Below are 15,427 nucleotides of genomic sequence, written 5' to 3' on the forward strand. Positions count from 1 at the left end.
CCATCAGTGACAGACACTTCAGAACCATCACTGACTGACACTTCAGAACTATCACTGACAGACACTTCAGAACCATCAGTGACAGACACTTCAGAACCACCAGTGACAGACGCTTCAGAACCATCACTGATTGACACTTCAGAACTATCACTGACAGACACTTCAGAACCATCAGTGACAGACACTTCAGAACCACCAGTGACAGACACATCAGAACCATCACTGAGAGACACTTCAGAACCATCACTGACTGACACTTCAGAACCATCACTGAGAGACACTTCAGAACCATCACTGACTGACACTTCAGAACTATCACTGACAGACACTTCAGAACCATCACTGACTGACACTTCAGAACTATCACTGACAGACACTTCAGAACCACCAGTGACAGACACTTCAGAACCATCACTGGGAGACACTTCAGAACCATCAGTGACAGACACTTCAGAACCCTCACTGACTGACACTTCAGAACTATCACTGACAGACACTTCAGAACCATCACTGACTGACACTTCAGAACCATCACTGAGAGACACTTCAGAACCATCACTGACTGACACTTCAGAACCACCAGTGACAGACACTTCAGAACCATCAGTGACAGACATTTCGGAACCACCAGTGACAGACATTTCAGAACCACCAGTGACAGACACTTCAGAACCATCAGTGACAGACATTTCAGAACCATCACTGAGAGACACTTCAGAACCATCACTGACTGACACTTCAGAACCACCAGTGACAGACACATCAGAACCATCACTGAGAGACACTTCATAACCATCACTGACTGACACTTCAGAACCACCAGTGACAGACACATCAGAACCATCACTGAGAGACACTTCAGAACCATCACTGACTGACACTTCAGAACCACCAGTGACAGACATATCAGAACCATCACTGAAAGACACTTCAGAACCATCACTGACTGACACTTCAGAACCATCACTGAGAGACACTTCAGCACCACGGGCAGTGGACAGCCATCATGGCATTTTGGGAAGCCACCGCCACAAATGAGCAACGTTGTCAATAAACAACATTACTAGACTGGACCACCCCGGGGTTCGAACCCAGGACCTTCTTGCTGTGAGGCGACAGCGCAAACCGCTGCGCCACCGTGACCCAGCAGGCACCACTGGCCGGGGTGCTTTGGGTGGATGTGGTGTTTGGGGGCATGAGAGCCGAGCGATATACGAGAGGGGAGCTACCATGGAAAGAGAGTCTAGGAGTGTTTTTAGAAGAGACCAGGGAGACAACGTTTTGTCTTGTACTTTACCTAATTGTATGTCTCTCTCTCTCTATTGTGTATTTCACTTCATCTCCATTTAGTTTGCCCAGTCCAGCAACAATGTTACCCCTCCTCCTCCTCCCTCTTTTGTGAGTTTTAAACATCAAACAGCCATCTCAGCGGCTGGCCTCTTAACCTTTGACCTCTGTCGCTGTGTGTGTCAGCGTTCGGCTGGTGGGATCCTGTCCAACTTATTGAACGGAGATTTGTGACCTTTGAACCTCGGCCCCATAACCCAGCCAAACGATTTCCTGTGACGGTGTTTCCTCGGCAACTGAAAACCCGTCGTTTCGAAGTCTTCCTCAGTTTTGGCGCGAGGTAGATATGTATTTAATATCACACACCGCTGTGGCTTCAATGCAGCTGCGTCACAAATACACCGGTGACGTGTCGGAGGAACTATTTTGTACGCATTGTAAACTACTAATAAGACGCGTTAGCCCCTAGCTAGCGGGTCTGACCCTTTAGCCGAGCGGTTAGCGACATCGCCTTGTGGTGCAGTACACCCCGTATCGAATCCCGCACCGGGCAAGAAAATAACCGGTTACATTGGTGGCAGCGGCGGGATCCGGAAGTGTGCAGATCCTCAGAAGTCTCTTCGGAGCGCGGGAATAACAAAGCGCGAGGGCGCGCTTCCGGGAGAGGGTGACGACTGTAAACTACTAATAAGACACGTTAGTCCCTAGCTAACGGGTCTGACCCTTTAGCCGAGCGGTTAGTGACGTCGCCTTGTGGTGCAGTACATCCCGGATCGAATCCCGCACCGGGCAAGAAATATAACCAGGTTACAGTATCGTCGTTGGCATGTCAGTACTTCAAAATTAATACGTGGAATAATTTATTTATAATGTATGTTTGTGAGAAAAAAATGAGTCCTATAAAGGTTTCATCCCATAAATAAATCAATTTTAAACATTTGAATCGGCCCATGAAGCACTCTGATTTTGAATGACAGTCCTCCGGTCCGGTAGTACCACGATCAAGATGTAGTACAGCTGTAACAGTGTTGCAGTCATACTGTATAACAAAACCTGTCATAAGTAGTTGCATCAGAGTTACCTTTTGTAGGAGCAGAACAGAATAAAATAAAGAGTCAAGAGACGACAGAGGGAGAAATAAATCAAGTTATACCGAGAGCTAAAGCAAATAAAATGCCAGGAGCTGATGGTTACCTACCGGAATGGTGTAAAACCTTCAGAGGGATGCTTGCACCAATACGTTTTAACTGTGCTCTTAGAAGAGGGGAGGCACTGCTTTCCTAGAGACAAACAATACTCTCAGTAATCCCTGAAACAAGACAGAATCTAGCTCTTATAGACCTATATCAGTATTAAACATGGATTATAGATCATATGCATCAATACTATAATACAACGTTAAAAGAAAACCAAAAGGCACTTGGAAAGTATTAAACAATGTAATTGGAAATAACTCTGTGTCTACAGATCTGCCCAGTCACTCCATCAGTGACAGTAATAAGGTTATAAAAACATGAATGAAGCGGTAAATGAATTTAATCCCTTTTTTGATGATGTTGGACCTAATCTTGCAATTCAATTAAAACCGTAATGGTGGGCAAGTAGAAGGTGGGCGGAATGGGAGCAGTAAAGTGGTAGTTTGTGTTTCTAGGAGAGGTGAGTGAAAATGAAATTAGATCCATTGTAGCAGAATCCAAAAACAAGACATCAGATGACAGTGTTGGGATCGGCATGATTATAGTGAAAAAGACTACTGACTGCATAATCAAACCTCTAAGCTATATTTTCAATATTTATTTTCATACAAGTATTTTCCCAGGCAGAATGAAAACAGCAAAGGTTATTCCACTTTTTAAAACGGGAGATAAACACAGCTCTACTAACTACAGACCAGTGTCTTTGTTTTCACAATTCTCCAAGGTGCTTGAAAAACTGTTTGTACAAAAATTAGATGGTTTTCTTGAAAAGAACAAATTGCTGGGCGAGAGTCAGTATGGCTTTCAGACAAATTTATCTACGTCTTTACCATTAATGAAAATAATGGAAGAGATTACAAAAGCAATAGAATGTAAGAAATACACAACAGGTGTATTTATTGATTTAAAAAAGCATTCGACACAATAGATCATAACAATATTAATTTCTAAATTACATACACATGGTGTGAGAGGACTAGTTCTAAATTGGTTAAGCAGTTATCTAGATAACAGAAAACAATTTGTACAGTTTGCTGGCAGTACATCTGAGTGCATGAAGATGGAATGTGGAGTCCCACAAGGCTCAGTGTTGGGCCCGGAACTCTTCAGAAAAAGTATGAAAATGTTTTACTGTGTGTAGATGGAGTTGGTATTGAAAGAGTATCTGAGTTTAAATTCTTGGGTGTAGTAATGGATGACAAGCTGACATGGAAATCTCATATAGCATATGTAAAAACAAAGGTGTCTAAGAATGTTTCTGTTCTGAACAAAGCAAAGTACGTGTTAGATTACAAGGTAATGTGAATTCTGTACTGTTCACTTATTTTGCCATATTTCAGTTGCTGTGTGGAAGTGTGGGGCAACACGTACATGAGCAACGTAAAGCCACTGGTTATATTACAGAAAAGAGCAGTAAGAATTATTCATAAAGTGGATCCAAGAGAACACACCAAAGGACTGTTTGTTAAGTCAGGATTAATGAAACTTAAAGATTTAGTTGAGTTACGGACATTGTTAGTTATGTACAGGGCAAAAAGCAGAGTATTACCTGAAGATTTGCAAAAATTATTTGTTTTTAGTTCAGAGGACGAGGACCATAGAAGGAAATCTAATTTTAAACATCAGTATGCATGTACTACTTTAAAGCAGATGTGTATTTCGGTACGTGGCGTCAAACTGTGGAATTCTTTAGAGAATGATCTGAAGGGTTGTATAAATATCTTCCAGTTCAAGAAAAGAATATATATTCCTTAATATATAAGGAAAGAATAATTAGACAACATGGAGTCGTCAGGTAATGGGTTTTCAGTTGATGGTGGATTATTGTGTATGTCTTTTTGATTCTTTTTCATTTCTCATGTTGCTGTAAGTATTAGTTGTTGAGTAACTGACTGACAGACCATCTTGTCTGTTGTGTATTTATGTTTGAGTAAGGGGCAGGTAAAATAAGGTTTTCTTCTCGCTGCTCCTTTTCAGTCATGGAATGTATAACTTGAGTTGTGTTTGGTCATGAATTGCTTGTTTCTCTCTGGAGCTGTGCGTTACCATGAGCGCAATAAATAATAATGACATGAAATTAAATGAAATACTGGCAAAAGGAATCGAAAATATTGATCTAATCAGATCTGATAGACCCAGATGAGAAGGGCTTTGTGAAAAACAGGTAATCCCAGGACAATGTGCAGCGAGCTCTCCACCTCAATGACCATATGAGAAATAGTGACATGGAATCCATAGTTATGAGTCTTGATGCCAAAAAGGCTTTTGACTCGGTCCGTTGGGAATATATATTCAGTTCAATTCAATTCAATTTATTGTCATTAAAAGCAATGTGCAGGCACATGTTAAAAATTAAGTGAGGGCTGTGACTTCACCGAACAGTGCAAGACAGACACAGACAAACACAGTTAACACAGTATAAGATATACAGACATGAAGACCAAAAGCTAAAAATAAGTTAAAGAAGAGCTGGAGTACAAAATATTTAAAAATATCTACAGACATTCAGTGGGTAGCCAGGTTCAGGTGGGCAGCAGCTTGTGAGAAAGAAGCTGTTTTTGAGTCTGGTAGTGCGGGTGCTCTGAGTTTCCTATAGTGCCTCCCAGAGTGCAGGGGGAGAAGAGTCCATGGTTGGGGTGGGTGGGATCTCTGCTGATGCTCAGACCCCTTCGAAGGCAGCGTTTGTGATAAATGTCTTGTATGGCTGGGAGCTGGGTACCGGTGATATGCTGGGCCGCCTTGACGACCCGCTGCAGAGCTTTCTGGTCTACTGAGGTGCAGTTGCCGTACCACACTGAGATGCAGATGGTCAGGATGCTCTCTATGGTGCAGTGGTATAAGTTGGTGAGGATTTTGGGGGGTAGACGGGCGCTCCTCAGCCTCCTCAGGAAATGCAGGCATTGTTGGGCCTTTTTCACAAGGGCCTGGGTGTTTGATGTCCAGGAAAGTTCCTTGCTGATGTGGACTCCAAGGAATTTAAAGCTGGAAACACGCTCCACTTCCACCCCATTGATGTGTATGGGGGAGTGGCTGCGGCTTCTAGACCTCCTGAAGTCCACAATCAGCTCCTTTGTCTTCTGCACATTAAGGACAAGATTGTTGGTAGTACACCATGATGTGAGGTGCTGAATCTCATCTCTGTAGGCCGTCTCATCATTGTTGGTGATACGACCAATGACTGTGGTGTCATCTGCAAACTTAACTATAACATTTGAAGAGTGAGTTGGCAGGCAGTCGTGGGTAAAGAGGGAGAAAAGGAGGGGGCTCAGAACATAGCCTTGAGGGGCACCTATGCTGAGGGTCAGGGTGGAGGAGGTGTGGTCACCTAACCTAACCGACTGAGGTCTGTTTGTCAGGAAGTCCAGGGTCCAGTTACAGAGGGAGGGGTTGAGGCCAAGGGAGAGGAGTTTGGTGGTTAGTGTGGCGGGGATGACAGTGTTGAAGGCAGAGCTATAATCTATAAACAGCATCCAGATGTATGTGTTGTTAAGTTCAAGGTGGGTCAGAGCAAAGTGCAGGGCAGTGGCAATGGCATCCTCAGTAGACCTTTTGGGACGGTAGGCGAACTGATGTGGGTCGAATGTGGGGGGGATAATGTTTTTGATGTGAACCAGAACCAGTCTGTCAAAGCACTTCATGGCAATGGGGGTGAGTGCTATGGGTCGGTAGTCATTCAGACATGTGGATGTTGGTTTCTTGGAGACAGGAATTATAGAGGTGGTCTTAAAGCATGTCAGGACTATGGATTGGGACAGTGAGAGGTTAAATATAGTTGTGAAGACCTCAGCCAGCTGGTCGGCACATTGCCGGAGGACCCGACCCAGTATGCCGTGCAGTCCGGCAGCCTTCCGTGTGTTCACTCTGCGCAGTGATTCTCTGACCTCTACGATCAATAGAGTGAGCACCTGATTTTCTGGGTGGCTGGGGATTTTTGTGGCTGGGTCAGTATTGTCCTTTGTCGAAGCGGGCGTAGAAATTATTTAGCTTGTCTGGCAGGGAGGCATCATGGACAGTGGGACCTCGATTAGAGCTTTTGTAGTCTGTGATAGACTGAATGCCTTGCCACATTCACCGGGGATCATAGTTATTGTAAAAGCGGTCCTCTATTCGTAGGGAATATTTATGTTTGGCTGTTCTGATGCCCTTTTTGAGGTTGGATCTGGCTGCGCTGTAGGCCTCACAGTTACCTGACTTGAACGCCGCATCCCGGACTTTCAGCAGCTGCCGGACCTCACTGGTCATCCAAGGTTTCTGGTTTGGAAAAGCGCAGATTGATTTTTTTTGTTGTGACACTCTCAGTGCAAAAGTTAATGTAGGCTAGTATGGCAGATGTCTGTTCATTAATGTCTATATGGGAGCCATGGGTAGCTGAATGTGCAAAAACACCACAATAAGTAAATAAATAAATAAATAAAATATAAATAAAATATAAATACATATACATATATTTCTATTTATTTATACTTATTTAGATATAAATAAAATCTTTATATAAGGACAACTAGTCAACACGCCCACAAATGACCAGCAGGGCTTAGCGGTGACGGGGTACTATCTGCAGTGGAAAACGAAATCCCAAAAAGTAAAGCGAATAGAGTCGAATGGAGTAGAGTTGAGTTGAGCCAGTACCATGCAGTGGAAAGGGGGTATTAAGAGACCTGAAATGTGAAATAAATGCACGAATATTATGCTGGGTAGCATGTGTTACAGATTTCACACCAGCCGAATTGGACGGCAGATTTAAACATCGGACAGACTTGCGTATCACCTCACATTGCAAAATCTCTTCCAATACTGGATTAGACTCCTTTCAACGACTCACAGAAACCTATCATCTGAAGAAACGAGAGTTCTTCAGATATCTTCAATTGAGAAATTATTTTGATCTACTACGACTACTACTACTTTTTGCCGCTCCCTTTAGGGGGGGCACCACAGCGGATCATCCGTCTCCATCTCTTCCTGTCCTCTGCATCTTCCTCTGTCACACCAGCCACCTGCATGTCCTCCCTCACCACATCCATAAACCTCCTCTTTGGCCTTCCTCTTCTCCTCTTCCCTGGCAGCTCCATATTCAGCATCCTTCTCCCAGTATACCCAGCATCTCTCCTCCACACATGTCCAAACCATCTCAACCTTGTCTCTCTTGCTTTGTCTCCAAACCGTCCAACCTGAGCTGTCCCTCTGATATACTCGTTCCTAATCCTGTCCTTCTTCATCACTCCCAATGGAAATCTCATCATCTTCAACTCTGCCACCTCCACCTCCTGTCTTTACGTCAGTGCCACTGTCTCCAAAGCACAGAAAGTTGAATCAGTTCATCTGGACACAACGTTTATTGAGCGAGTATAATACATTCCCCTGGCAGGCTCAGAAAACCACCACTCTAGTTTCCAGCTGCTAATGCTTCATTTTTTTTCCCCCAATTAACCTTTGCAGCTGAAATCACACCAGATTCATCAACAACCTTAAATAGTTTTTCAACATCTGCTTGATTTTTGACAAGGGCTGCCACATCACCTGCCTAAGCTGACAAAACCAGTGTTGTGTCACAGTTTAGTAGAGACAATCCGGCAGTGCAATTCCTGATTTTGTACGACAGTGGTGCAATAGAAGTAGCTCAACATCCCTGAGAGAGGGCAGCCCTGGCCAATGCCTCTGTTTACTTTGTGTCAAGGCGCCGTCTCCAGCCGGAGATGCGCCACTCATGGCGGCATCAGAGGACGGCAGCGGCCCTTGAGGATCAGATATTCCCCTCATTCCTTTCGGGACAAGACCTTATTAAATAGCCCTCTGACCCGCACCCAAAACATTTCATCATACCAGATGTTAAAAAGCCAGTGTAGTCCAACTCGTCGATCCTGGTTTTAAGCACTAGGTCCAAATCCTCTGTGTTGTTTTTCAGAATCCTGAAACGGTTTCTCCTGTGAGACGCTATGTGCTTCAAGAGAGGAGACTTGCAACCCGAAGAGACCGTTTTTATCGGGCCATTTTTATCGGGGCTGGTAGCACCGCTGCCAAACTAAAGAAAACAACTCCACTTAGCACTACCACCAAAAACCTAACTGAAGACAGCAAGCAGAAAGCACATGAAAATGGCAAGACAAGTAGAAAAGAGCTCAAGCTTTAGAAACTCACTCACACCAGAGCAACATGCTGCTACTCCGTCCTCTCACTCGCACGTCCGCTCAGAGAGAGAGAGAGAGAGAGAGAGAGAGAGAGAGAGAGAGAGAGAGAGAGAGAGAGAGAGAGAGAGCATCCTACTAGGGGAAGACCAAAGGAGCTGTAAGTTAGCAGCAGTCCATATTGCTGCCTGCCATAAAGTGAGGGCCAGTGAGTGTAAGTTAGCAGCAGTCTTTGTTGCTGCCTGCCATAAAGTGAGGGCCAGTGAGTGTAAGTTAGCAGCAGTCTGTGTTGTTGCCTGCCATAAAGTGAGGCACAGTGAATGTAAGTTAGCAGCAGTCTTTGTTGCTGCCTGCCATAAAGTGAGGGCCAGTGAGTGTAAGTTAGCAGCAGTCTGTGTTGTTGCCTGCCATAAAGTGAGGCACAGTGAATGTAAGTTAGCAGCAGTCTGTGTTGCTGCCTGCCATAAAGTGAGGCACAGTGAATGTAAGTTAGCAGCAGTCTGTGTTGCTGCCTGCCATAAAGTGAGGCACAGTGAATGTAAGTTAGCAGCAGTCTGTGTTGCTGCCTGTCATAAAGTGAGGCACAGTGAACATAAGTTAGCAGCAGTCTTTTTTTGCTGCCTGCCATAAAGTGAGGCACAGTGAATGTAAGTTAGCAGCAGTCCATATTGCTGCCTGCCATAAAGTGAGGGCCAGTGAGTGGAAGTTAGCAGCAGTCTATTAGTTAGCAGTGAGTGATTAAACATCATAGAACTCCCTCAGTGGTGACTTTGATGTTGAGTTGTTGAACATAAGGCTCAGTTGGTAGTTTTACTCCTTAATTTTACCAAACCAGAGCCAGGATATTGGCATGGTTATGCCAGTTAGTAGACTTAAGGTGTCATGTGATGACTAGTAGTTCTCCTGATTTCCTGTCTTAAATGCACTTATTGTAAGTTGCTTTGGATAAAAGCGTCGACTACTACTAGTTTCGGCTGCTCCCGTTAGGGGGCGCCACAGCGGATCATCCGTTTCCATCTCTTCCTGTCTTCTGCGTCTTCCTCTGTCACACCAGCCACCTGCATGTCTTCCCTCCCCACATCCATAAACCTCCTCTTTGGCCTTCCTCTTCTCCTCTTCCCTGGCAGCTCCATATTCAGCAATATGGATAAAAGCGTCGACTAAATGACTGTAATGCAAATGTAATGTAATGTCTATGTTGCTGCCTGCCATAAAGTGAGGCACAGTGAATGTAAGTTAGCAGCAGGCTTTGTTGCTGCCTGCCATAAAGTGAGGCACAGTGAATGTAAGTTAATAGCAGGCTATGTTGCTGCCTGCCATAAAGTGAGGCACAGTGAATGTAAGTTAGCAGCAGTCTATGTTGCTGCCTGCCATAAAGTGAGGCACAGTGAATGCAAGTTAGCAGCAGTCTTTGTTGCTGCCTGCCATAAAGTGAGGCACAGTGAATGCAAGTTAGCAGCAGTCTTTGTTGCTGCTGCCATAAAGTGAGGCACAGTGAGTGACAGTCACCTGACACATGTTGTTGCTTCCATATTTGATGACAGTATGTTCTTTTGTCTTGTACTATGTTTCTTTGTTGTAGTGTGTTTCTTTGTTGTGTGTTTCTTTGTTGTAGTGTGTTTCTTTGTTGTAGTGTGTTTCTTTGTTGTAGTGTGTTTCTTTGTTGTAGTGTGTTTCTTTGTTGTAGTGTGTTTCTTTGTTGTAGTGTGTTTCTTTGTTGTAGTGTGTTTCTTTGTTGTAGTGTGTTTCTTTGTGGTAGTGTGTTTCTTTGTGGTAGTGTGTTTCTTTGTTGTAGTGTGTTTCTTTGTGGTAGTGTGTTTCTTTGTTGTAGTGTGTTTCTTTGTGGTAGTGTGTTTCTTTGTTGTAGTGTGTTTCTTTGTTGTAGTGTGTTTCTTTGTGGTAGTGTGTTTCTTTGTTGTAGTGTGTTTCTTTGTTGTAGTGTTTGTTTTCAATTGTGTTTTCCAATTGATGTTTGGCTTTTTTTCTCTTATTTGGACACTTGCTTTGGCAATATGTACATTGTTACATCATGCCAATAAAGCCATTTGAATTTAATTGAATTTGAGAGAGAGAGAGAGCAAGAGAGAGAGAGAGAGAGAGAGAGCAAGAGAGAGAGAGCGAGAGAGGGGGGGGCAGAGCACAACAGAAAGCTAAAAGCTAAAGAAGCTGAAAAGACTGAGAGTAAAAGAGAGGATGAAAGGGCAAAACGAGACAGAGAGGAGGGCAGAGGGGAGCCGAACAAAAGTGTCTAAAATAAGAGAGGATGATGGGAGAGAAGGAGAGCGAGGGTGTGAAATAAGAGAACATGAGAGAAAAAGAGGGAGCGTAGTGGAGACTAAAGGAGAGGGAGGAAACAGCAGATAATTAGAGGAAGAGCGAATGATGTTCAAAGGAGGGGAATGTGTATAAAGGAAGAGGAAAAAGAGAAACGATTTCAGAGAGAGAGAGAGAGCGAGAGAGAGCAAGAGAGAGAGAGAGAGAGGGAGAGCGAGCGAGAAAGAGAGAGAGAGAGGGAGAGGGAGAGCGAGCGAGAGAGAGGGAGAGAGAGAGGGAGAGCGAGCGAGAAAGAGAGAGAGAGAGGGAGAGGGAGAGCGAGCGAGAAAGAGAGAGAGAGAGAGAGAGACAGAGAGAGACAGAGAGAGAGAGAGAGAGAGAGAGAGAGAGAGAGAGAGAGAGAGAGAGAGAGAGAGAGAGAGAGAGATGGAGAGAGAGAGATGGAGAGAGAGAGAGAGAGAGAGAGAGAGAGAGAGAGAGAGAGAGTCTTGTTCCTTTCATACGTGGAGCATTAGCTAAGCGCTAAAAGCTAAAGCTATCTCCTCGTTCTTTTCCCAACTGAATGGTAAAGTGTTGTTTATCTTTACAAATCTCCTGCCACGTGACGGCAGGACTTGTTTTGGGACATTTACTCCCAGAAAGAAAGACGATCTTAAATCAAGTTTCTTGTTCAAAGACTTATTTTCCTGTTTGTGGAAAACATCTTAAAGCAAGCCCCGGTATCGTGAAACAAGTTCGGTTTCTGGAACCGGCCCGGTGGTGCTGGTGCTGGGGGAACCGTTTCCCTGCTACACCTGCAAAGACAACTTTCCTTGATGAGCTTTTCTACTTTTCGCAGCATAGCTAAAAAACTGTCTTTAGGATGCATTTGCACAACTGTGCAATAGTGTATGTAAAGTATCATGTTCTAGAAGGCACCACTCAGTAGAGGTCATGTCTGCTCCAGGTGTATCTCTGCAGGTCAGCTGCAGAATAAAACAGGCTTTTCAAAGGTTTTGCAACCACCAGAGGTCCTTCATCATACGGTCATAACATGCAGAGCAAAATATCATGCTGATAGCTCCAGAACTGGTTTACTAGTCGACCGTTGTGGTCCGGCCCTAACCCCGTCTTTATTTTAGCGACAAGAATATGCAACACTTCCGGTTCTGACTGCAACCCACAGGAAGTTGCTCCTTTACAACTTGAGCAGTTTTTTGATTATCAGAATTGTTTTAATTTTTTTTTTCTTTTGCCCCTTTTTCCTCCCCATTTGTACCCAGCCAACTGCCCCACTCTTCCGAGCCGTCCTGGTCTCTGCTCCACCCCCTCTGCTGATCCGGGGAGGGCTGCAGACTACCACATGCCTCCTCCCATACATGTGGAGTCACCAGCTGCTTCTTTTCACCTGACAGTGAGGAGTTTCACCAGGGGGACGTAGCGCGTGGGAGGATCACGCTTCCCCCCCCCCAGTTCCCCCTCCCCCTCCGTAACAGGCGCCCCGACCAACCAGAGGAGGCGCTAGTGCAGCGACCAGGACACATACCCACATCCGGCTTCCCACCCACAGACACGTCCAATTGTATCTGTAGGGACGCCCGACCAAGCCGGAGGTGACGCGGGGATTCGAACCGGCGATCCCCGCGTTGGCAGGCAACGAAATAGACCGACACGCCGCCCGGACGCCCGTTTTAGTAAATTTTGATCATGTCGCTGCCCGATCTGAGTCAGCCCTAGCTATGGGTCGCACATGCGCACCTTTGACTCAGATCGGGCAGCGACGAGAGCAGCGTTGGTCGAGAGAGCTAGAGAGTGAATGAAGAGAGGGAGCAGCGATAGCAAGACCAAACGTTTTCCGAAGGTTTTGAATCGCCGCAATCATAAGAGCTCCCTTATAACTCATACTCATACTTATGTAAACTACTAATAAGACACGTTAGCCCCTAGCTAGCTAACGGGTCTGACCCTTTAGCCGAGCGGTTAGTGATGTCGCCTTGTGGTGCAGTACACCCCGTATCGAATCCCGCACCGGGCAAGAAAATAACCGGTTACACTTATAACTCATGACTGTGCACAAAAGATGTTGTGCTGGTAGGTGCAGTAGTTTGCGAGATTAGCTTTGGACACACACACACAGACACACACACACACGGTCAAATGCATTATGACTAAAGTCCATTATAGACATAACAGACTATGTCTAATCTAATCTAGTCTAATCTATAACGATAATCTGAGGTATATAACAGGAAGTAAGGGCACAAAAGGAAACCTGTAAATGATGTCATAAACACTATAATTTTGTAAAATGAACATTATATGTATGTAAATGACAAATAACTATATAAAAACGTTGGGATAACTGACTCTAATCCCCCCTCTCTTCCCCTCCCCTCCCTCCCTACTCTTTTTCCCACAGACACCTCCTCCTCCACAAGCGGCAGAAGTGAAAAAGGTTTCGTAAACCTCCATTTCACGCACGAGCCCCAGGACACAGTGGTGGTTCGAGGAGGAGTCCTGTGCCTCGATTGCCAGGCCCGCTACGACTCAGCCCTCTCTTCTTCTACGCCTTCGTCTTCTTCGTCCCCCACACCTAAAATAATGTGGCGCAAAGATGGAGTCCTCCTCAGCACCGTGGTGGATGACCGGAGGCGGCAGTTAGAAAATGGGTCACTGCTGGTCCAGAACGTCTTCCAGTCGCGGCACCATCGGCCCGATGAGGGCGGCTACCAGTGCGTGGCGGCGCTGGAGGGTATTGGGGCCATAGTGAGCCGGACGGCACGAGTCACCGTTGCCGGTATGGTGAACCACACTACTTTTGTCAAATATGCCTTTTTTTCACAAAAATGGCCAATGCACTGTAGGAGCTCCTTGTCTCCTGGTGGGAGTAGAACCCTGATCCTTGGGACTTTGCTGGATGTTTAGAACGGGACATTCCTTTGGCCCTGTTTATAGCAGCCTTTATGACGGCAGCTTTCACACCAGCATCAGTTCATCTGAGGGGAACTGTCCTGATCAGTAGCACATTTCCAATGCATTTGCATAGACTGCAAAGAGGGGTTTTAAGTAGGTACAAGTGCTGTTCCTACTTAAAACCCCTCTACGTACTTAACAGACTCTCTCTCTCTCTCCCCCCCTCTCTCTCTTTAACTCTCTCTCTCTCTCAATTTAACTCTCTCTCTCTCTCTCTCTCTCTCTCTCTCCCTCTCTCTCTCTTTAACTCTCTCTCTCTCAATTTAACTCTCTCTCTCTCTCTCTTTAACTCTCTCTGTCTCTCTTTAACTCTCTCTCTCTCTCTCTCTCTCTCTCTAACTCTCTCGCTCTCTCTCTCTTTAACTCTCTCTCTCTCTCTTTAACTCTCTCTCTCTCTCTCTCTCTCTTTAACTCTCTCTCTCTCTTTAACTCTCTCTCTCTGTCTCTTTAACTCTCTCTCTCTCTCTTTAACTCTCTCTCTCTTAACTCTCTCTCTCTCTCTCTCTCTCTTTAACTCTCTCGCTCTCTCATCTCTCTTTAACTCTCTCTCTCTCTTTAACTCTCTCTCTCTCTTTTAACCCTCTCTCTCTCTCTCTTTAACTCTCTCGCTCTCTCTCTCTCTAACTCTCTCTGTCTCTCTTTACTCTCTCTCTCCTCTTTAACTCTCTCTGTCTCTCTTTAACTCTCTCTCTCTCTTTAACTCTCTCTCTCTCTCTCTTTAACTCTCTCTCTCTCTCTTTAACTCTCTCTGTCTCTCTTTAACTCTCTCTCCTCTAACTCTCTCGCTCTCTCTCTCTCTCTCTCTTAACTCTCTCTCTCTCTCTCTTTAACTCTCTCTCTCTGTCTCTTTAACTCTCTCTCTCTTTAACTCTCTCTCCCTCTCTTAACTCTCTCTCTCTCTCTTTAACTCTCTCTCTCTCTTTAACTCTCTCACTCTCTCTCTCTTTAACTCTCTCTCTCTTTAACTCTCTCTCTCTCTCTAACTCTCTCGCTCTCTCTCTCTCTCTTTAACTCTCTCTCTCTCTCTCTCTCTCTCTTTAACTCTCTCTGTCTCTCTTTAACTCTCTCTCTCTCTAACTCTCTCGCTCTCTCTCTCTCTCTCTTAACTCTCTCTCTCTCTCTTTAACTCTCTCTCTCTCTCTCTTAAACTCTCTCTCTCTTAAACTCTCTCTCTCTCGCTTTAACTCTCTCTCTCTCTCTCTCTCTCTCTCTCTCTTTAACTCTCTCGCTCTCTCTCTCTCTCTCTTTAACTCTCTCTCTCTCTTTCTCTCTCTCTCTCTTTAACTCTCTCTCTCTCTCTTTCTCTCTCTGTGTCTCTGCACTGCATGCTGGGAGGTTTGGTGTGTGAGTGTGAGGGAGGGTGAGGGGTGTGAATGAGCTGGAATGTTTTTTGGGATAGTTCACTGTTTTTCTCTACTGCTTTTTTACATTTTCTTCTCTACTCGGTAAGGTAAGAGAGGAGTTTCCTTTTCCCTTCGTTGCTGGTTGTTGGGAAGTGACCGGAGGAGCTGGTCAGAGTTTGGTGGTGTGCAGTATGGCGCCCCTCCCTAGTGAGGGTTCCGCCCCCCCGCTGTCTTTTAGACACGGGGTTAG

At 45.1% G+C, this 15,427-nt stretch overlaps 1 protein-coding gene across 1 annotated transcript; it reads left to right on the forward strand.

Annotated features, from left to right (window-relative positions):
- Nucleotides 1-4,265: 4,265 nt before the first annotated feature.
- On the forward strand, nucleotides 4,266-13,658 carry zgc:77784 (uncharacterized protein LOC402947 homolog; the record flags this gene model as incomplete). The annotated part of the gene is made up of 2 exons (XM_056302085.1): nucleotides 4,266-4,278; nucleotides 13,281-13,658. Coding segments are annotated over exons 1-2 (391 nt in total), but the record flags the coding sequence as incomplete, so codon positions are not given.
- Between the last annotated feature and the right edge of the window lie 1,769 nt (nucleotides 13,659-15,427).

This window comes from Lampris incognitus, unplaced genomic scaffold (genome assembly GCF_029633865.1).
Source record: "Lampris incognitus isolate fLamInc1 unplaced genomic scaffold, fLamInc1.hap2 scaffold_463, whole genome shotgun sequence".
Taxonomy (NCBI): Eukaryota; Metazoa; Chordata; class Actinopteri; order Lampriformes; family Lampridae; genus Lampris; species Lampris incognitus.